This window comes from Schistocerca americana, chromosome 3 (genome assembly GCF_021461395.2).
Source record: "Schistocerca americana isolate TAMUIC-IGC-003095 chromosome 3, iqSchAmer2.1, whole genome shotgun sequence".
Classification (NCBI taxonomy): domain Eukaryota; kingdom Metazoa; phylum Arthropoda; class Insecta; order Orthoptera; family Acrididae; genus Schistocerca; species Schistocerca americana.
In genome coordinates, this window is record NC_060121.1 from 781,103,823 (window position 1) to 781,129,727 (window position 25,905).

The 25,905-nt window shown below is 42.4% G+C and overlaps 2 protein-coding genes across 4 annotated transcripts in view; one reads left to right on the top strand and one right to left on the bottom strand.

Annotated features, from left to right (window-relative positions):
* LOC124605815 (deoxynucleoside triphosphate triphosphohydrolase SAMHD1) overlaps positions 1-25,905 on the bottom strand; it is a 355,281-nt gene that overhangs the window by 194,971 nt on the left and 134,405 nt on the right. Inside the window, exon 1 of one of the 3 annotated variants that reach the window (XM_047137728.1) lies at positions 23,474-23,595. The exons of the other annotated variants lie outside the window; for them this stretch is intronic. The gene's annotated coding sequence lies outside the window, so the exon portion shown is untranslated. Of the gene's footprint in view, positions 1-23,473; positions 23,596-25,905 lie in introns of those variants that run through there. 3 annotated transcript variants of the gene reach the window in all.
* LOC124606400 (PDZ domain-containing protein GIPC1-like) overlaps positions 5,381-25,905 on the top strand; it is a 45,765-nt gene continuing 25,240 nt past the window's right edge. Inside the window, 1 exon segment of the mRNA XM_047138380.1 lies at positions 5,381-5,983. Coding sequence (XP_046994336.1) covers positions 5,381-5,983 — 603 coding nt within the window.

The following is a 25,905-nucleotide window of genomic DNA, read 5'->3' on the forward strand; positions in this document are numbered from 1 at the left end:
AGGTGACCGGCAGGAGGAACACCACGGCTGGATGGTGGGTTTCACCAACCGCAGCTTATTTTTCCTCACCGCCAGCCATTCCTCATCCCACAATTGCATAGACTTCCGCTGCAGCACAGAAACGACACCTTGCAAAGGAATAGAACATTGTGTCACCTCCGGTAATCTGCAGGCGTCCTTGGCAGCTCTATCAGCTTGTTCATTGCCTCGTATGCCCACATGCCCTGGCGCCCAGCAAAAGGACACTTGCTTGCCCTGTCGTTGGAGGATGTGTAAGTAGGCTGTTTAGGTTTTTATATTGGTAACGCCTCGTAGCGCTCTGTATGAAAATCACTGGCTGTGCTGTGTGCAGTTTGTGGTTGGTTTGCATTGTTGTCTGCCGTTGTAGTGTTGGGCAGCTGGATGTGAACAGCGCGTAGCGTTGCGCAGTTAGAGGTGAGCCGCCAGCAGTGGTGGGTGTGGGGAGAGAGATGGCGGAGTTGTGAAATTTGTAAGACTGGATGTCATGAACTGCTATATACATTATGACCGAGCTAGGTTAATAATTGGCTCCTTTTACCGACCTCCCGATTCAGCAGCATTAGTGGCAGAACAACTGAGAGAAAATTTGGAATACATTTCACATAAATTTTCTCAGCATGTTATAGTCTTAGGTGGAGATTTCAATTTACCAGATATAGACTGGGACACTCAGATGTTTAGGACGGGTGGTAGGGACAGAGCAACGAGTGACATTATACTGACTGCACTAACCGAAAATTACCTCGAGCAATTAAACAGAGAACCGACTCGTGGAGATAACATCTTGAACCTACTGATAACAAACAGACCCGAACTTTTCGACTCTGTATGTGCAGAAAAGGGAATCAGTGATCATAAGGCCGCTGCAGCATCCCTGAATATGGAAGTTAATAGGAATATAAAAAAAGGGAGGAAGGTTTATCTGTTTAGCAAGAGTAATAGAAGGCAGATTTCAGTCTACCTAACAGATCAAAACGAAAATTTCTGTTCCGACACTGACAATGTTGAGTGTTTATGGAAAAAGTTCAAGGCAATCGTAAAATGCGTTTTAGACAGGTACGTGCCGAGAAAAACTGTGAGGGACGGGAAAAACCCATCGTGGTACAACAACAAAGTTAGGAAACTACTGCGAAAGCAAAGAGTGCTTCACTCCAAGTTTAAACGCAGCCAAAACCTCTCAGACAAACAGAAGCTAAACGATGTCAAAGTTAGCGTAAGGAGGGCTATGCGTGAAGCGTTCAGTGAATTCGAAAGTAAAATTCTATGTACCGACTTGACAGAAAATCCTAGGAAGTTCTGGTCTTACGTTAAATCAGAAGTGGCTCGAAACAGCATATCCAGACACTCTGGGATGATAATGGCATTGAAACAGAGGATGACACGCGTAAAGCTGAAATACTAAACACCTTTTTCCAAAGATGTTTCACAGAGGAAGACCGCACTGCAGTTCCCTCTCTAAATCCTCGCACAAACGAAAAAATGGCTGACATCGAAATAAGTGTCAAAGGAATAGAAAAGCAACTGGAATCTCTCAACAGAGGAAAGTCCACTGGACCTGACGGGATACCAATTCGATTCTACACAGAGTACGCGAAAGAACTTGCCCCCCTTCTAACAGCCGTGTACCGCAAGTCTCTAGAGGACCGGAAGGTTCCAAATGATTGGAAAAGAGTACAGGTAGTCCCAGTCTTCAAGAAGGGTCGTCGAGCAGATGCGCAAAACTATAGACCTAAATCTCTGACGTCGATCTGTTGTAGAATTTTAGAACATGTTTTTTTTGCTCGAGTATCATGTCGTTTTTGGAAATCCAGAATCTACTCTGTAGGAATCAACATGGATTCCGGAAACAGCGATCGTGTGAGACCCAACTCGCTTTATTTGTTCATGAGACCCAGAAAATATTAGATACAGGCTCCCAGGTAGATGCTATTTTTCTTGACTTCCGGAAGGCGTTCGATACAGTTCCGCACTGTCGCCTGATAAACAAAGTAAGAGCCTACGGAATATCAGACCAGCTGTGTGGCTGAATTGAAGAGTTTTTAGCAAACAGAACACAGCATGTTGTTATCAATGGAGAGACGTCTACAGACGTTAAAGTAGCTTCTGGCGTGCCACAGGGGAGTGTTATGGGACCATTGCTTTTCACAATATATATAAATGACCTAGTAGATAGTGTCGGAAGTTCCATGCGGCTTTTCGCGGATGATGCTGTAGTATACAGAGAAGTTGCAGCATTAGAAAATTGTAGCGAAATGCAGGAAGATCTGCAGCGGATAGGCACTTGGTGCAGGGAGTGGCAACTGTCCCTTAACATAGACAAATGTAATGTATTGCGAATACATAGAAAGAAGGATCCTTTATTGTATGATTATATGACAGCGGAACAAACACTGGTAGCAGTTACTTCTGTAAAATATCTGGGAGTATGCGTGCGGAACGATTTGAAGTGGAATGATCATATAAAATTAATTGTTGGTAAGGCGGGTACCAGGTTGAGATTCATTGGGAGAGTCCTTAGAAAATGTAGTCCATCAACAAAGGAGGTGACTTATAAAACACTCGTTCGACCTATACTTGAGTATTGCTCATCAGTGTGGGATCCGTACCAGATCGGGTTGACGGAGGAGATAGAGAAGATCCAAAGAAGAGCGGCGCGTTTCGTCACAGGGTTATTTGGTAACGGTGATAGCGTTACGGAGATGTTTAATAAACTCAAATGGCAGACTCTGCAAGAGAGGCGCTCTGCATCGCGGTGTAGCTTGCTCGCCAGGTTTCGAGAGGGTGCGTTTCTGCATGAGGTATCGAATATATTGCTTCCCCCTACTTATACCTCCCGAGGAGATCACGAATGTAAAATTAGAGAGATTAGAGCGCGCACGGAGGCTTTCAGACAGTCGTTCTTTCCGCGAACCATACGCGACTGGAACAGGAAAGGGAGGTAATGACAGTGGCACGTAAAGTGCCCTCCGCCACACACCGTTGGGTGGCTTGCGGAGTATAAATGTAGATGTAGATGTATGACTCTTGAACACTATTGAGGTAAATACATTGTTCGTGCTCTATCAAAATCTTTCATTTGCTGACTATGCCTATCAGTAGTTAGTGCCTTCCGTAGTTTGAATCTTTTATTTAGCTGGCAGTAGTGGCGCTCGCTGTATTGCAGTAGTTCGAGTAACGAAGATTTTTGTGAGGTAAGTGATTTGTGAAACGTATAGGTTAATGTTAGTCAGGGCCATTCTTTTGTAGGGACTATTGAAAGTCAGATTGCGTTGCGCTAAAAATAGTGTGTGTCAGTTTAAGGACAGTCATGTATAATTGTTCTAAGGGGACGTTTCATATGTCGACCCTTAGCCGAGGATACCTCACTGGAATCTTCTGATTTTTTCATGTAGTTTGTGTAATTAGTGTAGCTTTTGTTTATTGCTAGCGCGTAATTGTAGAGAGAATCTCCTTTGTAGTTGCAGTCTGTCACTGTTGTACAGGAAAACAGTTGTGGCATGCATGTAGATTTGCACCAAGTATTTCGCAGCTGCGCTTGCAATTAACTAGATATTATTTTCAGCGCTATGTTAATGTGTTCTCTTATTTTTGCTCTTCAAATTGTGCTTTTCTGTGTTATCGTGTGAAATATTGTGACAATAATGGCGTGTGAAAAACGTAACACTTGGCTCCAAAGTAAACTGAGAAATAATAGTGACGACGAACGTAGCTTACCAACACCACTGTGTAATGAATTAACAGACATTCAAAGTAGTAATTTGGTAACTGTGCATAGGGAAATGGAGCGGGCGTCAAATAATGGTGTAGACAGTGAAACAAGTAGTGAACAGGGAAGCATTATCGATCGATCGGTCGGTCGGCAACAGCTCGCCTCAGGAATCGGGAATGACAGAACACAATATTGCAAATACTGTAGACTCAGGTTTTGGGTTCTCACCGATTTCTCAAATGAGTCAAGACACATTTTCCGCTTGTCAAAATGTGAATGTTGCCGGTGGAAATTCACTGCCGAAAAGCACTCAGCAACATGTTTCAGACACCAGTGCATTGTTATTACAATTAATGCAACAAATGGGACAAAAGCTTCAAAAGTTAGACACAATGGAACAAAACCTTCGGAAGTTAGACACCACGCTTGAACAAACACGTGAAGATTTAACTACTGAGTTACATAACATTGAATCGAAATGTCAAAAAGTCTGTAATGACGTAAAAACACAAATTTGTGAGCATTTTCAACCTATTTTTTCGCGGCATGAAAATGCATTACAGAATCACGAAGCAGCCATAAAAGAACTGCAAACTATTGTTCATGAAAATCATGAGACCTTGCAAGCTAAAATTGACTCAGTTGCATCTACCGATTCGGTTACGCAACTTGCAAAAACTCATGAAAACTTAAAGGACTCAGTAGATACTCTGAAAATTGGTTCAGAAAGACACATGGAGGAAATTAGTTCATTATCAGAGAAAGTAGTCGAACTTTCGGATCAGCTAAATAATTTATCTACGAAGGTAGATGATGAGCTGAATGACACAAGACCTGTAGCCTTCACTGACACTGAAGAGTATGAACAAATTAGAAAATTCAACCAAAATCAAAATCAAATCAATACACAGTACAAAAGAGAAATCCGGGAAGTACAAGATCAGTTGGCACAAGTAATACAAGAATTACATATTTCAGAGGACACTCGCGCTCCAATACGGGAAGAGGGACTTAGAAATACGGAAAAGCCACAAAATAATAACACAGCGCGTTTCGGAAATTATGAAAGAAATTGGCAATGTGCACCGAATTTTGAGATGGAACCGCCGACACGATGTAACAATGACCGATATGCGACTCGCCGAGACGATGATTTTGGCTATAAGCTGTTCTTTACTACACGTAAATTCAAAATATTTAAGAATTCTGGCAACGACATTCATCCACAAGCGTGGCTTCATCAATTCTCTCATTGTTTTCCTCCCAACTGGTAATTAGAGCACAGATTAGAATTTATGTGTGGCTATTTAGAGAATGAACCAGCTGTAAGAATGCGATCGGTCATTCACGATTGCCACAGTGAAGGAGAATTCTGACAGCAGATTTGGTCTGTGGTTAGATGTTCGTTTGCGTAGATATGGACATTGGCATTTCTCTTTACGGATGTCTTATCATAAGATAGTGCACAATTCGAACAACGGATGATACGACTGTGGCAGTATAAGATTAGTACTTTATCTCTCCGACAGTAAGAGCATTTTAAAAGCTAGAAGCTGATTTGTAGATCATTTAGCGGACTGTGGTGAATTCGTATGCGCATTGATTACTATTGTTTCTCTGTTTTATAAGTCCTAAAGATTAAGCGTAAATATGCCGCTGTTCAAACAAAAAAATCCAAACAAGAAAGGACGTTCAGTGGAAAGTAATAATGAGAATCAGAACGGAAGTGCTTTAGCTCAACAAAACGGAAACAGAGCTACCCAGAAGCCGGCGGATCCCAACGTTGGGTGACCCAAACTTGTGTTCCATGGTCAGCAAGCCCAGGGAAGTCCTACCGGACTTATTTCTGGTTTTTCTAACGTCAGGGAGCTCTACCAGAAGATTGCCGAGTGCTATGAATTCCCAGTCGAAGATATCCTGTTTTGCACACTGAATACCCACAAAGTAGACATGTCGAAGTTACTTGGGGGCCAGATTGGTTTGGACGATTTCATATTTGTACATAGAAAAGGAAGACCTAAAGAAATAGAAATCACAAAGACAGAAGATGCACTGGGCCTAACAATTACTGATAATGGAGCTGGTTATGCATTTATAAAGAGAATCAAGGGAGGCAGTATTATTGATGGCATAAATGTGATACAGGTTGGTGATCACATTGAGAAGATAAATAATGAGAATCTGGTTGGTCGAAGACATTTTGAAGTGGCGAAGATGCTAAAAGAAATTCCAAAGGACAATTCCAAAAACTTTGTGAGTGCACAAGTGGTGGTTATGGACTTGCTATATTATCCGCAAGACTCTTCAGTGGTGATTGTGCACCTGCACAGTCACAACAGATGGCTGCTGGCCATCTCTACAAGGACTACAGTGGGTCTGCGTCTTTGATGACCCACCAATACCATTATTTCTACAAGGACTACAGTAGGTATACACCTTTGCTGACTCACCAGTACCATTATTTCTACAAGGACTGCAGTGGGTCTGCACCTCTGGTGGCCCGCCAATACCACGATCTCTACCAGGACTACAGTGGGTCTGCTCTGTGATGACCTACCTACCAATATTCTTCAAAACTTCGAATGACTCTGCTGTGGGTCTGCTCTGTTGTGGCCCATTACCTGTCTGCAAGTTGAGACTCAGCATTGTCTTTCCGTTGGAAGGACAACACTACTTCTTCAAGACTGCATGGAAATCCACTACTTCCATGTGCATTTTCTTTTACTGCTCAGACTTTGAGAAAAACACTGCAATTTTACTGTGGTGAATGATCAGGACTGTCTTTATGGACTGTAAGAAAATTTTAGCTTTTGACCAACATTGTATCAATAAGTGTGTGCATTTGAAATCTTTGTTATTGTAATTATGAAAAATTTTATCAAATCATTATTGGCCACTGCCCAAAACAATTTGTAAAATTTTTTGTGGGGAGCATGGCGGCTATGTAAGTAGGCTGTTTAGGTTTTTATATTGGTAACGCCTCGTAGCGCTCTGTATGAAAATCAGTGGCTGTGCTGTGTGCAGTCTGTGGTTGGTTTGCATTGTTGTCTGCCGTTGTAGTGTTGGGCAGCTGGATGTGAACAGCGCGTAGCGTTGCGCAGTTAGAGGTGAGCCGCCAGCAGTGGTGGGTGTGGGGAGAGAGATGGCGGAGTTGTGAAATTTGTAAGACTGGATGTCATGAACTGCTATATACATTATGACTTTTGAACACTATTGAGGTAAATACATTGTTTGTGCTCTATCAAAATCTTTCATTTGCTGACTATGCCTATCAGTAGTTAGTGCCTTCCGTAGTTTGAATCTTTTATTTAGCTGGCAGTAGTGGCGCTCGCTGTATTGCAGTAGTTCGAGTAACGAAGATTTTTGTGAGGTAAGTGATTTGTGAAACGTATAGGTTAATGTTAGTCAGGGCCATTCTTTTGTAGGGACTTTTGAAAGTCAGATTGCGTTGCGCTAAAAATATTGTGTGTCAGTTTAAGGACAGTCATGTATAATTGTTCTAAGGGGACGTTTCAGATGTACAGTTGGTCGTAAATCAGCTGTTCCAACTTCTACGCTGGGTACAGGTTCTGCAGTGACTGTAATGCGCTCAGTGAGTCAGAGCAAATTAGGAAGTGTTTGCCCTGAGTCACCGTATCTGCTCCAATGCCTTCAGAATCGCGTGAAGTTCTGCGGAAAAAACAGTGTATTCCTGGGGAAGGCGAATCCTGATGACACGTTCGGGGAACACTACTGAGCAGCCAAGAAAATCCCCCTGTTGGGATCAGTCAGTGTAGACTACTGTAAAATCATGATGCCTATCTAAAATGTTAGAAAACAAAGATTTGAAAGTAAAATCTGATGTACTGTCTTTCTTAAAATTTGCCAAATCTAAAATCAGTCTGGGCCTCTGGAGCAGCCAAGGTGGATATCTGCTCCAACCTCGACGTGAAACATTAAAACCGGCCACACCCATCTCTAAAATGCAATCCTTTGCACGAATAATTAGCTTAGTAGAACAAATGGAAGACACTGGTAAAATAAATCCAGACTATGTTTCTGTAACTGATACAAACATAGGGAAGTATAAAACCTTTTAGAAATTATCGCTGTGCGAAACCATAGTGACACAAAATTTCGATTAATGTTCCTTCAACTCTCTGGAGTGTACTCTAGGAAAATGTGTATGATATTTAAAACATGATGAGCTGAAAATTACACGAAAGTATTTATCCTACAGGTGAACGCTTTAATTTTATTATTAAGAAAGGGGTGTTTTCATAAGAGTATTAGTATGTAAATGTAGAATCTGTTCTGTTCGATGAACATCTATCGCAAATTGATACGTTCCAAAGACTGCTCACAACTGAAACAAGTATCAAACAATATGAATACAAAAGCACACGGGAAGGCGTGGTGCTTGCTTGATAGACATTAGAAGATTGGTTGGTTGGTTGTTTGGGGAAGGAGACCAGACAGCGTGGTCATCGGTCTCATCGGATTAGGGAAGGATGTCGGCAGTGCCCTTTCAGAGGAACCATCCCGGCATTTGCCTGGAGTGATTTAGGGAAATCACGGAAAACCTAAATCAGGATGGCCGGACGCGGGATTGAACCGTCGTCCTCCCGAATGCGAGTCCAGTGTCTAACCACTGCGCCACCTCACTCGGTCTGACATTAGAAGACAACTAGGACATATTTGAACATCGATGTCTTGCCACTGGCCGATCTATTTGAAATTTTCCGCACTCTATATCAAAACGTTCTAAATGGATCACAAGCCATTAAGCGATTTCACCTGGTTTCACGTGGGTGCTTTGCTAAAAATCACTAACCAAAAAATTGCAGCTAATTACGAACATAACAACCAGCGGAAAAACCGTCCTATCAGGGCACGAAAAATTCGAATATGCTCCTGTTTAAAAGACTGACTGACAAATGGGTTACCAACTGCCTCATTCTACCTTCCTCAGCACCTTTCAAAATTTTCCCAAATATTTTGGCATGCGAACATATTCGCGTTCTTTTTAACTTGCAAATTCACCTCTCACAAGCTCCCGTAGTTGTAATTCGCTCACACATACTAGTCCACTGTAAGTCGCCAGTATCTGTCCTCCACTCCCACTTGCCCATTTAGCACAACGTGTAGTTCTTATCTCTCTCTGTTTAACTATCACTGCCTCCTGTCTCATATCCCCAGTCTCCTTGGTTCTGTCCTCTCTCTCTCTCTCTCTCTCTCTCTCTCTCTCACTGCTTGCTGCTTGTTTCTCATTCATTCCATCCAGTTGCTGCTGTGTCTTCTCACTGCCACTATCTCTCTCGTCCTCGTTGTCATTGTCAGACACTTTCTCATTATCACTGGCTCTTACCCAATTTCACTTTGCCATTTCTTCATTTCTCTCCCACTAGCACTGTCTCACTCTTTTCCTAGTACTGTTCAGTCACTGCCAACTATGTTCCACTGCTTCTTTGTCACTCTGTTTCTCTCACATTGCCTTTGTCCTTCGCTCTTTCTATGCCACAAGCAATGTCTACCGTCTTCCAGTATTAATTACTTTTCCGCCTCTTTCCCATTGCCACTGTCTCCTCCTACCTCGGTCTCCAAAATCCCGAATATGTTCGCATCAAAAAAATTTTTGGGCACGTTTAAAAGGCGCTGAGAAAGGTAGAATGAGGCAGCTGGTACCTCATTTTTCGATGAGAGTCTTCTGAACATGAGCATATTCACCTTTTTATACTCCGATAAAAGCATTTTTTTCGCTGGTGCCCTTCTTTTCCTTGCCACAGTACAGCATGTTGTTTATGTGAAATGAATTTTGTGACAGTAACATTTTGATAGTTTGCTTACGAGAAATTGAAATAATGCAAACTACGTAACAGACTGGATTGTATGTGACCACAAAATTTTTGTATGTGCTTCTACATCTATATTGATACTCTGCAAATCACAATTAAGTGCCTGGCAGAGGGTTCATCGAACCACCTTAACAATTCTCTATTATTCCAATCTCGTATAGCGCGTGGAGAGAACGAACACCTGTATCTTTCCGTACGAGCTTTGATTTCCTTATTTTATCGCGGGGTCGTTTCTCCCTATGTAGGTCGGTGTTAGAAAAATATTTTCGCAGTCGGAGGAGAAAGTTTGTGATTGGAATTTCGTGAGAAGATTCCGTCGCAACGAAAAACGCCTTTCTTTTAATGATGTCCAGCCCAAATCCTGTATCATTTCAGTGACGCTCTCTCCCAGATTTCGCGATAATACAAAACGTGCTGCCTTTCTTTGAACTTTTTCGATGTACTCCATCAGTCCTATCTGGTAAGGATCCAACAGCGCGCAGCAGTATTCTAAAAAGAGGACGGACAAGCGTAGTGTAGACAGTCTCCTTAGTAGGTCTGTTACATTTTCTAAGTGTCGTGCCAACAAAACGCAGTCTTTGGTTAGTCTTCCCGTAACACTTTCTATTTATTTGAATTTACGACCTATGGATTCGACTGGTTTATCGTGTAACCGAAGTTTAACGAATTCCTTTTAGCACTCATGTGGATGACCTCACACTTTTCGTTACTTAGGATCAACTGCCTATTTTCGCGCCATTCAGATATCTTTTTAAGTCGTTTTGCAATTTGTTTTTATCTTCTGGTGACTTTATTAGTCGATAAATGACAGCATCATCTGCAAACAACCTAAGACGGCCGCTCAGGTTGTCTCCCAAATCGCTTATATAGTTAAGGAACAGCAAAGGGCCCGTAACACTACCTTGGGAACGCCAGAAATCATTTCTGTTTTACTCGATGACTTTCCATCAATTAGTTCGAACTGTGACCTCTGTCAGGAGATCACAAATCAAGTCACATAACTGAGATGATACTCCATAAGCACGCAGTTTCACTACAAGCTGGTTGTGTGGTGCAGTGTCAAAAGCCTTCCGGAAATCCAGAAATACGGAATCTTTCTGAAACCCCTCGTCAATAGCACTCAACACTTCATGCGACTAAAGAGCTAGTTGTGTTTCTCAAGAACGATGTTTTCTAAACCCATGTTGACTGTGTGTCAATGGACCGGTTTCTCCGAGGTAATTCATAATGTCTGAACACAATATATGTTCCAGAATCCTGCTGCATATCGACGTTAAACGTAAAACAGAACTTATTTCTGGCGTTCCCTAAAGTAGTGTTACAGCCCCTTTGCTGTTCCTTATCTATATAAACGATTTGGGAGACAATCTGAGCAGCCGTCTTAGCTTGTTTGTAGATGACGCTGTCGTTTATCTACTAATAAAGTCATCAGAAGATCAAAACAAATTGCAAAACGATTTAGAAAAGATATCTGAATTGTGCGAAAATTGGTAGTTGACCCTAAATAACGAAAAGTGTGAGGTCATCCACATGAGTGCTATAAGGAATTCGTTGAACTTCGGTTACACGATAAATCGGTCTAATCCAAAAGCCGTAAATTCGACTAAATACTTAGCTACTACAATTACGAACAACTTAAACTGGAAGGAACACACAAAAAATATTGTGGGGAAGGCTAACCAAAGACTGCGTTTTATTGGCAGGACACTTAGAAAATGTGTCACACCTACTAAGGAAACCGCCTACACTACGCTTGTCCGTCCTCTTAGAATACTGCTGCGCGGTGTGGGATCCTTACCCGATAGGACTGACGGAGTACATCGAAAAAGTTCAAAGAAAGGCAGCACGTTTTGTATTATCGCGAAATACGGAGAGAGCGTCACTGAAATGATACAGGACTTAGGCTGGACAACATTAAAAGAAAGGCGTTTTTCGTTGCGATGGAATCTGCTTACGAAATTCCAATCACCAACTTTCTCCTCCGAACGCGAAAATATTTTGTTGACATCGACCTACATAGAGAGAACGATCACTACAGTAAAATAAGGGAAACCAGAGCTCGTATGTAAAGATATAGGTGTTCGTTCTTTCCGCGCGCTATACGAGATTGGAATAAGAGAATTGTGAAGGTGGTTCGATGAACCCTCTGCCAGGCATTTAAATGTGATTTGCAGAGTATTGATGTGGATGTAGATGTAAAGGGTTTACAATCTTCTTCCCCCATCACATAGCTGCATTCTAGGTTTTAAATTGAATGCTCTATGAATATGTTACGGAGAAAATCCATCCAAAATTTTATTTGAGCGGCTGCATGCCTTAAATTTAATGGATTATTCATTGCGCCGCGAAAAGTTGAAAATGTATTACACGGATGTTTCCCAACGTATATTTAAGTAACTTTGTCCTTATTCGTGTACTAACTCTATGTCTAATGAATGAATTAAAAAAATTAATGGAAAAATTATTTAAAATTTATTCGATGAAATTCCTGTTGTTTATCTTGATTTATAACAAACTGCAAATGGCAGTTTCGGAAAAGTTCTCAGTTACGCGTGGTCTGACGGGAAATTACTGGCGACGCATGAATCCTCAGTAATGTTAACGACATTTCCTTCCGGATTAAGGATCATACGAAGGAATGTCGCTGTGGCAAACCTACATTCACGCGATGCTCGTGGTGTTCGGAATTTCTGTGTCTCGAACGTTTCTATCATCATCTAAAGGAGTACACTTAAACTTGCTGAAGAATATATGAATAAAATATAAGAACTGAGAAGTATGGTCAACGCACAGAACTTCCTTACCTACGGCGATATAGCGGAAGGTATGGTATTTTATTTTTTCGTTCCAGTACTGTAATTTTTTAAGAGTCTTTGGCAGCTATGGGAAAGATAAATTGCTAGTATGAAAATAAACGTGAAATTTCTTACGTTATGTTACAGCAAACCGACACACTGAGGTTTCCATCAGGTATTGACCACGCTGGCCGCCTATTGCTAGTTTAATAAGACATTCTGTTTAAAGATTCTATCGCAATAGCTATTGCAAGCTGAGTCTGTGCAATTTATACTGTATTTTGGTAAAAAAGCAAAATTAGACCTGTCAACAAGTAAAATGTAGCCATTCCTCATAAATGATGAAGCTGCTTCAAATTAGAAATCGTTAACAATTCTGACAAAAATAAATCGCGAATTCTGCTGCAATTTTGGCAGAATCCCGTAACTCACTGTATTTTTAATAGTGAACGACTGGAATGGAAACTTACGAAAGGATTTTCTCCCTGTTTTTCGTTTGAGAAATATGAAAATAATTCGCAGGAAAGAGTGTACCCTATTTCTGCTCCAACCCAACTCAGAGTGAAGTGATGAACTTTCCCACCATCAATATTCCTGGATTCCTCACTTGACAGTTGTTCCTGAAGCTTTATTTTCACGGGGTACCTTGCGTCTGTCTTCAAGCGTCTGCCACTTCAGGCTTTTCGGCGTCCCCGTAATGCTCTCCCACGAGTCGATCAAACGTGTGTCCATATGTTCTTGCGTATCTTCGTGTACATTTGACATTCCATGATAATTGTGCCTGACTTAGGTTGCACACAGTTGAGCAATATTCTAGTATGGGTCGGCCGAATAGATGAGTTGTAAAACTTCCTGGCAGATTAAAACTGTGTGCCCGACCGAGACTCGAACTCGGGACCTTTGCCTTTCGCGGGCAAGTGCTCTACCATCTGAGCAGGAGAGCTTCTGTAAAGTTTGGAAGGTAGGAGACGAGATACTGGCAGAAGTAAAGCTGTGAGGCCGGGCATGAGTCGTGCTTCGGTAGCTCAGATGGTGGAGCACTTGCTCGCGAAAGGCAAAGGTCCCGAGTTCGAGTCTCGGTCGGGCACACAGTTTTAATCTGCCAGGAAGTTTCATATCAGCGCACACTCCGCTGCAGAGTGAAAATCTCATTCTAGATTAGTTGTAGTCTGATTGCATTTTCCCAGTACCCTAGCAATGAATCTTCCACCTGCTTCACCTACGCCTAAGCCAACGTGATCGTTCCATTTCATATCTCTCTAATTGTTACATACAAGTATTCGTATGAATTGACAGATTTTAGTTGACACTTTAATATTATAGTCACGCATTTTCGTTTTTTGGAGTGCTCAGTTCTACGTTTCTGAACCTTCAAACCCAGTTGCCAATCTTTGGACTACGCTCAAGAAGACTGCCTGTGTGTTCGTACAGTGTTTGGCACCCACGATCTGGGCGCACCAAAATGCGCTCATATCGCGCATTTTGCGCATTCTGTACTTTACTGGCCTGGCGGCGGCCAGTGCAAGGTGTTATTACGCCCAGTCACGTGACACGCAGCATAATTCCATTTGCTTTGCTTTCATGAGATTACTCTCGCCCACATGGCAGTGGAGAGCTCGGTCATTGCCATAACCAGATTTTCCAGAAACTTTACTCAGTGGAAGAGAAGCCTAAATAGCCGAACACCAGTCACGGCTTACCCGTACATACCCAACCGTTTCTGAGGAAACGAGGATCAAAGTTTTTGATGTGATAAATACGCCGTTATGCGCGAGATGTGCTCGGCAAACCTAGTGATTTAGTGGCTTGCGGGGGTGTCTCTTATTTCTGCGTCCCGTCTTCGGAAACTGGTTATTGTTTTATTTAGTTTATTTTCTTCATTTATCTACCTATGTGCGTGGAATGTTACTACAATGGGATACAACGGCGTTATGTTAATTGTAAAATTGCAACTGTGTTTCACATTTGTTATATAGCGTGTGTGTGGGGGAGATATATATCACTTGGCAAAATCTCGTACGGTTTTAGGAGATGCCTCGGAAGTGTACATGCTACATAATTTCATTTTCTCGAGATTGGAGGCAGATTGAGACTTCCTCCCAAGTCTAAATAAAAATTCAATACATTAGCTAATTTCATTTCCAGCAACATTTGGTGTACGATACACCAAACGCAATATCATGTTGACCCACATTTTTTTCATTGCAAAGTTTTCGAATTTCGCGCATGGACTTATTTAAATGAGAATATCACAATATGCTATTTGTCAAGAGATTTTCACTTAAATCGCTTACGATCTCATGAAGGAACTGCTCAAGCTGGATTCACTTGATGGATACAAGCGGGGAAAACTATTGATTCCTACATAGGAGTTGTTCTGTCTCCAAACAATTCATCACACGTGAGCACATATATGTTCTATAATTCTTCTAGAAATTGACGTCAGTTAGGGAAGTACATATAGCTGTACCTCGTACCTCGTTCTTGCTACCCTTCCTGTAGACTGAAACGACTGCACCATTTCTTCAGTAACTTGGCGCGCTGTGTTGTTCCAGCAATCTACGGTGTACTGCTGCTAGAAGTGGGGCTGGCCATTTCCTGTGCATATCTAAGATGGCATGTTAGCTGGCAGTTTATCTGATCCCATCGCGCTTACTTATTTCTATACCTAAAATTTTGCGACCGCACAGCAATCTAAGGTAGTAACTGCTTTGTAATCGTTTCTGAGAAAGCAATTAGTATTTCGGCATTCATTTCATTACTTTCCGTTTTTATGCCATCGTGGTTGAGCTTCTGGACATAATATTTCGTTACACTGATCATTTTATGGCATCAAAACTATTTTCGATTTTTTGACACCGTGCTAGGTACGAACTGGTTTTCGAATTCAGTACACTATTCTTGCTCACTGTCCTTATCCTTGTTTTTACTTCGTTCAGCAGCTGTCTGTCATCAATGTTACTCATTCGTTTTAATGTGCTGTTCACCCACTTCTACTTTCGCAGTGACTTGCATAGAACCATGATGGGTCCTTACCACTCGTCATTACCCTCCATGGCACCAACGTACCTCGCAAATGATGTCTGAATTTGTTCCATTCTCCTTCCCAGATTCTAGGCGCTTCAGTCCGGAACCGCGCTGCTGCTACGGTCGCAGGTTCGAATCCTGCCTCGGGCATGGATGTGTGTAATGTCCTTAGGTTAGTTAGGTTTAAGTAGTTCTAAGTTTTAGGGGACTGATGACCTCAGAAGTTGAGTCCCATAGTGCTCAGAGCCATTTGAACCGTTTGGGTAGTATACGAAACTAGATAAATGTCCAATTCTTCAAGAATGTACAAACAGGCAGCTTTTATTACATTATCTATAGACAATGACAATTTCAAACACCTGCAGAGGAACTGGAAGGAAATACAGCGGTCGCAACTGCTTAAGAAATCTAAATGATAATGTTTTAGAGCTCTGCCATTTTATTTCCTTCTGGGTACTATTACGATTTCGGTTTTGTAGCCATTATGGAGTGAGTCACTACCATCCTTTCGAAACTAGATACACTAAATGTCGTAATACGGGGGGAGGGGCGAGGTCAATAAGAAATGCAATATATTTTTTCCTGAAAGCAGGTTGCTTTTATTCAGGATTCTAATTGACCATATTATTTCTCACTCTTTTGTCTACAAAAATCCTATTTTTCAACATTATTTCCGTTCAACGTAAAGGCCTTAAGGCAACTTAGTGGAAGGTCTGTAGTACCCCCGCACGGTACCCCTCTATTGGTCGACGTCGGAGCCATTATCTTTCTGCATGTATAACCTCCAAATCAGCTACGTACTGCTTTCTGCAGAGCGCATCCTACATTGGGCCCAACAGCAATTTCCACGCAGGCGGTTCTCCGTTGCTCTTTATGGTCTTCTGTTGGACGGCGAGGAACCCGGCGGGCACAAACCTTTGAGTACTGTAACTGGTGGACAAGTATGTCAGCACTACCAACAGAGACGTCCAGTTGATCACCTCGAATGAGTGTGTCCGCACGTTCCAACACTGCAGGAGTCACAGGTGTGTGCTGCCGGCCGGCACGCTGGAGATCGGACAGGTTAGCGCGATCTTTGTGCAACGCCCAACGACTCAACGTGCTTTTGTTTACTGCCAGGTCTCTGTAGACATTCTGCAACCACCTATGAGTATTTGCAGTGATATGGATTTCCGCCAGAAGACACGAAAGACAGCTCTGAGCTCGGAATGCATCTCCGTTACAGACGCCATTTTGAGGCTACGTATAGCGCCGCCACCCGTCGGAAATTTATAAAGCTATATGGGCTGAAACGGATATATTCCACGATGCCCCACAACAAATTCCACATTTTTTCAATCGTAATTAGCCGAGAGAGAATGTGCTGCGTTACTTACTGGACGCTCCCACTAAATATCAAGAACTGTGAGTACTATTAGTAGGAAAATCAAGTGTTTATCGAGTAAAAAGATCAAGTTAGTGAAAGAAAACGGATGTATCAGTTTAAAAAAAGTACAGGTGGTAATGTGATGTAAATGGCATTAACATGACAATGTTCTCTATGTGCATTACGACATACAATGTAATTAATTTCGAAATGACAATAATGAAGCACTTGCAAATGGTTACAAAGACGATGTTCCAGTAACGCGTGCAAAAGGAAATAAACCGTGAAATGGAGAAAAGTAAAAAAATTCTACGTAGCTGTGACACATAATAAATTATCGAATGCTTACGCCGTCCTCACACGGGGCGAGAAATATAACGTTGACATGGGCGGGACATCGAACTCAATAGGGCAGCGCCGTCGTCACACGGGACGAGCTGGTTAACGTGATTTGTAGTCTTCAGCGGCCGCTATCGGCTTCATTTGGCTCCCAATCATACAGTTTCTTTATGAAAAGTACGAGCGTGAAATTGCTGCGTTAACTATGTTTCTTGACTTCCGCAAGGCGTTCGATACAGTTCCCCACAGTCGTTTAAAGAACAAGGTAAGAGCATTTGGGCTATCAGACCAATTGTGTGATTGGATTGAAGAGTTCCTAGATAACAGAACGCATCATGTCATTCTCAATGGAGAGAAGTCTTCCGAAGCAAGAGTGATTTCAGGTGTGCCGCAGGGGAGTGTCGTAGGACAGTTGCTATTCACAATATACATAAATGACCTTGTGGATGACATCGGAAGTTCACTGAGGCTTTTTGCGGATGATGCTGTGGTGTATCGAGAGGTTGTAACAATGGAAAATTGTACTGAAATGCAGGAGGATCTGCAGTGAATTGACGCATGGTGCAGGGAATGACAACTGAATCTCAATGTAGACAAGTGTAATGTGCTGCGAATACATAGAAAGAAAGATTCTTTATCATTTAGCTACAATATAGCAGGTCAGCAACTGGAAGCAGTTAATTCCATAATTTGTCTGGGAGTGGCACTAGGAGTGATTTAAAATGGAATGACCATATAAAATTAATCGTCGGTACAGCAGATGCCAGACCGATATTCATTGGAAGAATCCTAAGGAAATGCAATCCTAAAACAAAGAAAGTAGTTTACAGTACACTTGTTCGCCCACTGCTTGAATACTGCTCACCGGTGTGGGATCCGTACCAGATAGGGTTGATAGAAGAGATAGAGAAGATCCAACGGAGAGCAGCGCGCTTCGTTACAGGATCATTTAGTAATCGCGAAAGCGTTACGGAGATGATAAACTCCAGTGGAAGACTCTGCAGGAGAGGCGCTCAGTAGCTCGGTACGGGCTTTTGTTGATGTTTCGAGAACATACCTTGACCGAGGAGTCAAGCAGTATATTGCTCCCTCCTACGTATATCTCGCGAAGAGACCATGAGGATAAAATCAGAGATTAGAGCCCACACAGAGGCATACCGACAATCCTTGTTTCCACGAATAATACGAGACTGGAACAGAAGGGAGAAGCGATAGAGGTACTCAAGGTACCCTCCGCCACACACTGTCAGGTGGCTTGCGGAGTATGGATGTAGATGCAGATGAAGAAGAGCTGAGGAAATCGCGAAGAAGATTCTGGACACGTCGATGGCTTGAACAGCGACCGACGGTAAAGGAACACTACATAAAGTTTTACAACGATCTGAGATACACACTAGTAGAAGTTATTCGTTAACCCAGTTGAATTTTTAACCCATTTTCGGTGTTAAATTGTTTATAGTTAATCTATAGTGTCTAACGTCAGTATGCGCATGCATAATATCCATACTATCTATATTGTATTGTATTGACTACCAACGCCGTGAAAAAAACTTGCTACTTCATACTGATTTCAAGATCTAGACTCGTTTCGCAATTTCATCCGAATGGCAGAAGAGACTTTTTTCGTTAAACTCCTCACTGTCATTGAAAAAGATACTTACCGAGAAGATACAAACATGTTAAGTACACAAACTCAGAGATAGATATATTTACACTGGCCAGCAAAAAATCCCAACACCAAAAATAATCTAGAGTAATGAAATTTCGGGAATACGTATGTCTAAGTAACAAATTTAAGTGATTTATATTTCAAGATCACAGTTAATGTAAGTGCGAGATAAGCCACTGTAAATGTGAAATACTGGCCGCCTTCTAACCAACACACGGTCATCACGGACACCGAGGCAGAACCAGCTTTCGTGAGAAAACAATAGATTCCCCTTTGCCCTCCAATGAGATCTCGCTTGGCACCAGTAAATCGCAGAAGGCGGTGGTGTGGGGTCAGTTAATGCACACTTTGGAGGGTCTGGCTCAGAGCTGTCCTCGAAGTAACCGATATGCAGCAGTTCGTTCGGTCACTGTGGTGCCAACTGAAACACAAATTGCTGCTACAGATGCAATATGATGCGTCAGATCCATACGCCGAACACGATGGTCTTCCCTTTCGCTAGTGCCACGTGGCGTCTGGAGCCCGCTCTTCATGCGACCGAACATTCTCGTGAACACCGCTGCTAGCAATCATTTATAGGCCAACGCTTTCAGCAATAACACAAAAAGGAACATTCAGATTCTCATAGACCTATTGCGTGACGTTCAAACTAAGTGAGGTGTCAATGGCGTCTTAGTCGCCTTAAAGGCGTTCTTCACTAACTTCAGCCCACTACGTCCAATCTCAAAGGCAATTAACGCTCACTACCGGTAAAGCGTGTATTTAAAGCAAACTTTTTACATCCTCATTGGCATTACGAGCGCCACTGTTTGCGACTGGCGCGAAATTTGAACAGACATCGCCTTCGAGATGTAGACACACGCCTACCAAGTTTCGTTTATGTCGCATAACACCTTCTTGGTGCTGCGACTTATTCCGTAAGTGTATTTTACAGAAAGTTTCATAGAACAGCGAAAACTTCCCGTGTGCAACTTGTGATCACTTGGGTTCATTTCAGACATAGTCACATGATTTCTGGCCACTGGAGAAACAAAAATTGTAGCAAATACATAATTATAATAAATAACCCAGACATGTGCTCACGATGCTATCAAACTGCGCTACAGCTTCGACGTAGCAACGAGATCGCCGTGTATGGCATACACAATCTACAAATGTCATTGTACAGAAGATGCGCCTTTGATAGATCATCATTGTGCCGTAGCATTGAAATGGTATACTTTCGTAGCACACAAGTGGTACAGATTCTTTATATCACGCTCCGCAGTGTAGTGGAACTTGGTATTCCAACAGAGTCCATGAGAAATACGGGCTCCGCAACGAACCTGTGACATCGCACTAGTTGGCTCGAGGCCTACGAGAAAGACAGGCCGCGGCGCGTACGTCACGAAAGTAGGCCTGAACTCTCTCGCTCAGCTCAGCAGACAAACTACGTTTCTACACCTGTTATCTCGCAACTAGGTGTGTACGTACAAACGAGAATTGCATTTTCGACTGGAATCCACTGTTGTAGAGTCTAACTTATTAATCCTACAATAATCTAAAGTCCATAGACCTACTTATAATTTGTTACGGCTGTACTGGGGTATAATAAAATTAAAATCATGTCAAAATGATTATAAGTTGCAAAAGGCACAACTTCTTGTATGAAATGAGGACTGCTAAGCAGAAGGGACTAAATGCTATAAACAAGCCGTTACCACGTTTGTATCAAGTACTGATATTAAATTCTGTTGTTGTACTGTTAATCAGTAAGACTTCATAATAGCAGATTCCAGAAAAAGATACGATTCTCGTTAGCACGTGCACGCCCAGCTGCGAGTTAACAGGTTTAGAAACGCATTTTGTCTGTCACACTGCGAGAGCGCTCGGCTCCCTGCAGGGCTCACTGGAAACTAATATCTAGTTGGAAACGTAGGCGCCAAAGGTCTTAAGTTTGTCGTGTGCTATCGAGAGCTTGCATAAGTTTAAACCCTCACTCAAAGATTGGTAAACTCGTCTGAAACAGCCACTCGTTCCCCGGCGGAGACAGCTGCTGCCACTCGTTACGAGCTGTGACGTACGCCCCATGGCCTGACTTTCTCGTGGGGCTCGTATTCCACGCTGTGACGTCACCAACTCCTCTTCCACGTGCGTCTTCATGTCCCGTGAGAGGACCGCTTTAGAGTGTGTTTGCTTCAGTGTTCAGATTTTTCACTGAGGCGGTACTGAGGAATGCCTATGTTTTATATGGTTCAAATGGCTCTGAGCACTATGGGACTTAACATCTATGGTCATCAGTCCCCTAGAACTAAGAACTACTTAAACCTAACTAACCTAAGGACAGCACACAACACCCAGCCATCACGAGGCAGAGAAAATCCCTGACCCCGCCGGGAATCGAACCCGGGAACCCGGGCGTGTATGTTTTATAAAGACGAAAGGCCTGCATGATTAAGTAGGAAACGTCTTCGAGCGTATCAGATGTAAACATGTGAAGAAAGTGGTGAACATCGCACGCGTATCACCACGTACCAGCCGAGCAGTGGATAGATATTCCGAACAATAAGGGTTGGGTTGTTTGGGGAAGGAGACCAGACAGCGAGGTCATCGGTCTCATCGGATTGGGGAAGGATGGGGAAGGAAGTCGGCCGTGCCCTTTCAACGGAACCATCCCGGCATTTGCCTGGAGCGATTTAGGGAAATCACGGAAAACCTAAATCAGGATGGCCGGACGCGGGATTGAACCGTCGTCCTCCCGAATGCGAGTCCAGTGTGCTAGCCACTGCGCCACCTCGCTCGGTGAACAATAAGGAATTTGCGCCTGTAAATGTGGCTGCGTTAAAATTGCGGACGAAACGGATGAAGAAAGGAACTCAGTTGTTCAGACTTACAGCTGAATATCGCTTCATTGTAAAGCAGGAATTTGTCTGTGACGTAATATTTCTAGATTTAGAGCCATCCATCGTATCCAGCTACAAGAAGCTCTTCTTAGAGCACATGAGAAGGCAGCAGTGGGAAGATGACGTAATGTGGTGTGAGGTACCGATGACAGTTGGTTCATTCGGTACGTGTATCGCGAGAAAGACCGCCTAAATTGTTGTCCTCCGCGATTGGCTGCTGGGGAAGTAGCGCGCCGAACGGAAAAACTTCTGTTAGTAATATTAGAAAAACTAAACAGTGAATTTACTTGCTTTTCATATAAAAGCATCTCTCAATAGCAATCTGTCATTCCATTATTTCGAAAGCGTTGATTACCAGCAGAACAATAGACAGTTACTGAATGAAAAGACAGACGAAGCACGTCGAAGACCTTCGGATCGCGCCTAACTCCGATGGCGGGAGAGGTGGCTCGACTGTTTGACCAGTGATCGATCGGCAGTCTATGACGACAGACTTATTGTTTGCCGTATCCGGTATGGTTAAAAATTTAATTCGCAATCTCTGGTTGTAAGGGGTCCATAGGCCCTTACTATAACTTTGCATTTGGCACAGGTTGATAGGACGAACAATCCATTGTGACGTTGAGAGAGCGAGTGTCGAGATGCGCCAGTGTGGTTGGCGGGTATGTGTGTGTGAAGGCCATTGTTGAAATACAGGGCTTTAACGGAGAAGGGTGTCGCCATCGTTGTGGTTAGACCCCTCTGTAATAGATTAATACCGAGAAAGTGAAGTATCATTACGAAAGTGATCAGTGACGTTACTAGTGCCGATATTTGGTTTCGCGTCTACCGCGCCGGCCTAACCTTGGATTGCAGTGTTGGATGCAGTGATGGATTAGCGTGTGACGATAAAGGAAAATGAAGAAAGCCTGTGCTGAGATTAGCCGTAATTTGATATGTATGGCGAAGGCTGTGGCTGTCTCCTTTTTTGTGTTTTGAGAAGAATATAAGTTCGTAATTAGTAAAACACCGTTGGTGTTCCTCATTACCAGACATTCAGTATTATAGTATTGAGCAGAACGAACGGGAAAGTAACAACTTCCGTGGCAGTCAATTCCGATTACCAGCCCCATTAGGTTCACGGTCATGTTAATAATAAATATTGGACTGCTATTCGATCAGATCTGGTCGGGATAATAAATCGGAGGTGTTACACCTTGTCTTACCGTGAAAGGACAAGTGCAATCTTTGGACGAATAGTAAAGAACAATAGGTAATTTTATCTTGCTTAACACGAGAAAATATTTTCCAATTTCGGATGAAGACAGTATATAAACTTTAAACTTGTGGCAATAAATTCATTCGGTTACATATGCATAGGTAGATGCAAAACTGAAACTTTAAGACAGTGTTTCGATGTATAGGACCTTATAACTGGTTACCGTAATTAAAACTGTGTAACCATAACGAATGTTGGATGGTGGACAATGTCTACACCATGTTTTGAAAAATTAGTAATCGCGACAAGAAAAAGTGCATCTTGAACAATACGAAGTAATAGCATCTTACGATTGTGAATAAACTGTTTTTTCGCCATATTAGATAAGAGTAGTAGTGTCGATAAACTGTGTTATAATGTGCAAACGCGTAAATCCGTGCGAAAAACTGTGAAAAGTGAACACCAAAGAAAGACACGTGTGTACATTACCACAACAAAACGAGCCAAGAATTCGTCACGAAAGCTTTTAAAGAAGGGTTTAATAGTAATGTTATGACCGAAATTGCTTTTTGTATGATGAAAATCGAGAAACTTCATGTGGACCCATAAACTGTTATGCAGGCGAAAACTTACGTGGCGACGCAATTGTTGAATGACAGCACGCAAACCCGTGCAGCAGCAGCGCCAAAGAGCTTCGATCCGCGAGGTGATTTCACGCATCATCCCAACTACCTGTGCAAGGAGTAGGTCAGATGTTGACGCACTACACTGGGCAGCGACCAGCGCGACTTCGAGACACCGAGCGCCAACCCAGCATCTAGCGGCCGAACTACAAACTACGCCCGCCTGCAGTGCTGCGGAGCGGCCGACTGAGAACTTCAACGACTCACCACAGATCTTCAGCGCGACTCACGCGGCTCTGACGGCAGTAGAGCAGCGCGTCACATAAGCGCCACGCCCACTTCAAACGTCAAAACTTCGCGACTCGTAGTAACGCCAGTTGGTGAGCGAAGACAACTGGTTAGCACAACATTAAATTGCAATATACTATCTTCACATTAAATAAACAGTTTCAAGCTGTGTTTTGCCTTAGAACAAGTACCCAACTACAGTAATTTCAGAGAATTTTACGAAACATACTCTGAAATATAGCATGCTCATTTATGCATACTGCGCTGTCTGAACGGTGATTATACAGATATGCTCATTGTTTTTGGAGATTTTACATTTATAAATTTAATGAATGATGTGATTTGTCTTATTTAAAACATTTTACATATACTATGTGAAAATTGATATTTGAATTTATTAGGTTTTGAGAGTCGTTATATTCAGTACTCATACGTATTGTATCAATTTTGGGATTAACTGAAGATACTGCAGTTACTGTTTGATTTGTTTAGCGGTAATTAGGAGCGTTTTGGGTTACAAGAGGTTATTTTATATTACTTGCTTGTGCATTAAAAATAAACCAAACATGTCTACCGAAGATAAGCAGGTTTGTGAGGCAGTAGCTGAAAGGAAAGGGATAGGACAGGAAGACAGAGATGATTCAGGAATCAGTGATTATGGATTGTCATTAGAAAGCCCATTAGCACATTCAACTAGTTACCCCAAGACACCGGGACAAACGACGAGAGATAAGCCAGTTTCAGAGGGTGAGGATATACGGTTGATGTTAGCAGACTCGCTAAAGGAAACCAAGGCAACAAAAGAGAAATTAGAAGAAACTAGAGAAAGGGAAGAAATATTCCACAAATCATTAAAGGGAGATTTACAAGAAACCAAAGAAAGCTTAGAAAAATCATTTAAGGAAACTATAGCACAAGAGATCAAAACATCGCAAATGAAGATAGAATATAATCTGAAGAAGGAAATGCAGGAGTTACAAGAACGACTGATGATGGACATCAACGAGAGAGAGAGAGAGAGAGAGAGAGAGAGAGAGAGAGAGAGAGAGAGAGAGAGTAAGCTACAGAAGAGCATAGACCAAGTCCAGGGAGACACGGAGAAGATGGAAGGAAAGTTAACAAAAAGATAGAAGACGATATTAAAGAAACTAAAGCCGAATTGGAAGAAAGGATCACCAAAGTGGAAACAAATTGCAATCATAAAATCGGTGAGGTGACGCAGATGCAGAAACAATGCAATGATGCGGTTAAGGGGATAGGAGATAGGGAAAACCAACTGGCTGTCAATTTGAAAAATGCTATAGCCGTGTAACGAGAAGAGCATTAACAAGAGGGTCGCAATGGAGGTCAGGCAATTACGACATGGAGTGCAACAATTGGAGAGCAAGACAGAAGAAATTGATAAACGAATTAACAATGCAACTTTAACCATTGGGGAAGGTAGAGTCGTTACCTTGATGAGCAGTGATAGTCGGTATGTCCAAAACAATACAGGGCAGAAGTTTAAACCAAAAGGAGGGTTGCACCCAATGATATTTATGAAATGGTTAAAAGGAGTTTTCCCAGAATATTTCAAAGACGCACACAAGATTCAATTTGCAATAGATAGGATGGAAGGTGAGGCCTTCACTTGGGGAGTCAGGAAGAAGGAAGGGATTACTAGTTATGATCAGTTTGAAGGGGAATTCGTGAAGAAATACTGGTCCAAAAGTCATCAGTGTGCAGCACTTGAGGACCTACTACACCGCAAGTCACTTAATACATGGAGAGGAACGTTGAGAGAGTTTGCCGAACATTTGCGGGAATTAAACTAGACCTTGGAACAACCCCTGAGTGATGACATAATGATATCAGCGATAAAAAGAAGATTGAGCCAGAGAATGCAAGAAACTGTATCCGAGAGCCTAATTAAAGATAAGGAGGCCTTGATGGAGATACTGGAACAGTTGGAATCTGTTCGATCACAGGAACACAACCAAGCTAACGATCAAAACCGAGAGGGAAGTACTGACCAAAGGAATCATTTTAATAATTCGTCTGATTATAGAGGAAGAGGTGGTGGCCATAGGTGTAGGAACCATGGTGGTGAACGGCAATGGAGAAATGATTGGAGAAGGAGTGAAGAACCGAGAGATCATGAGAGAGGAAGGGATA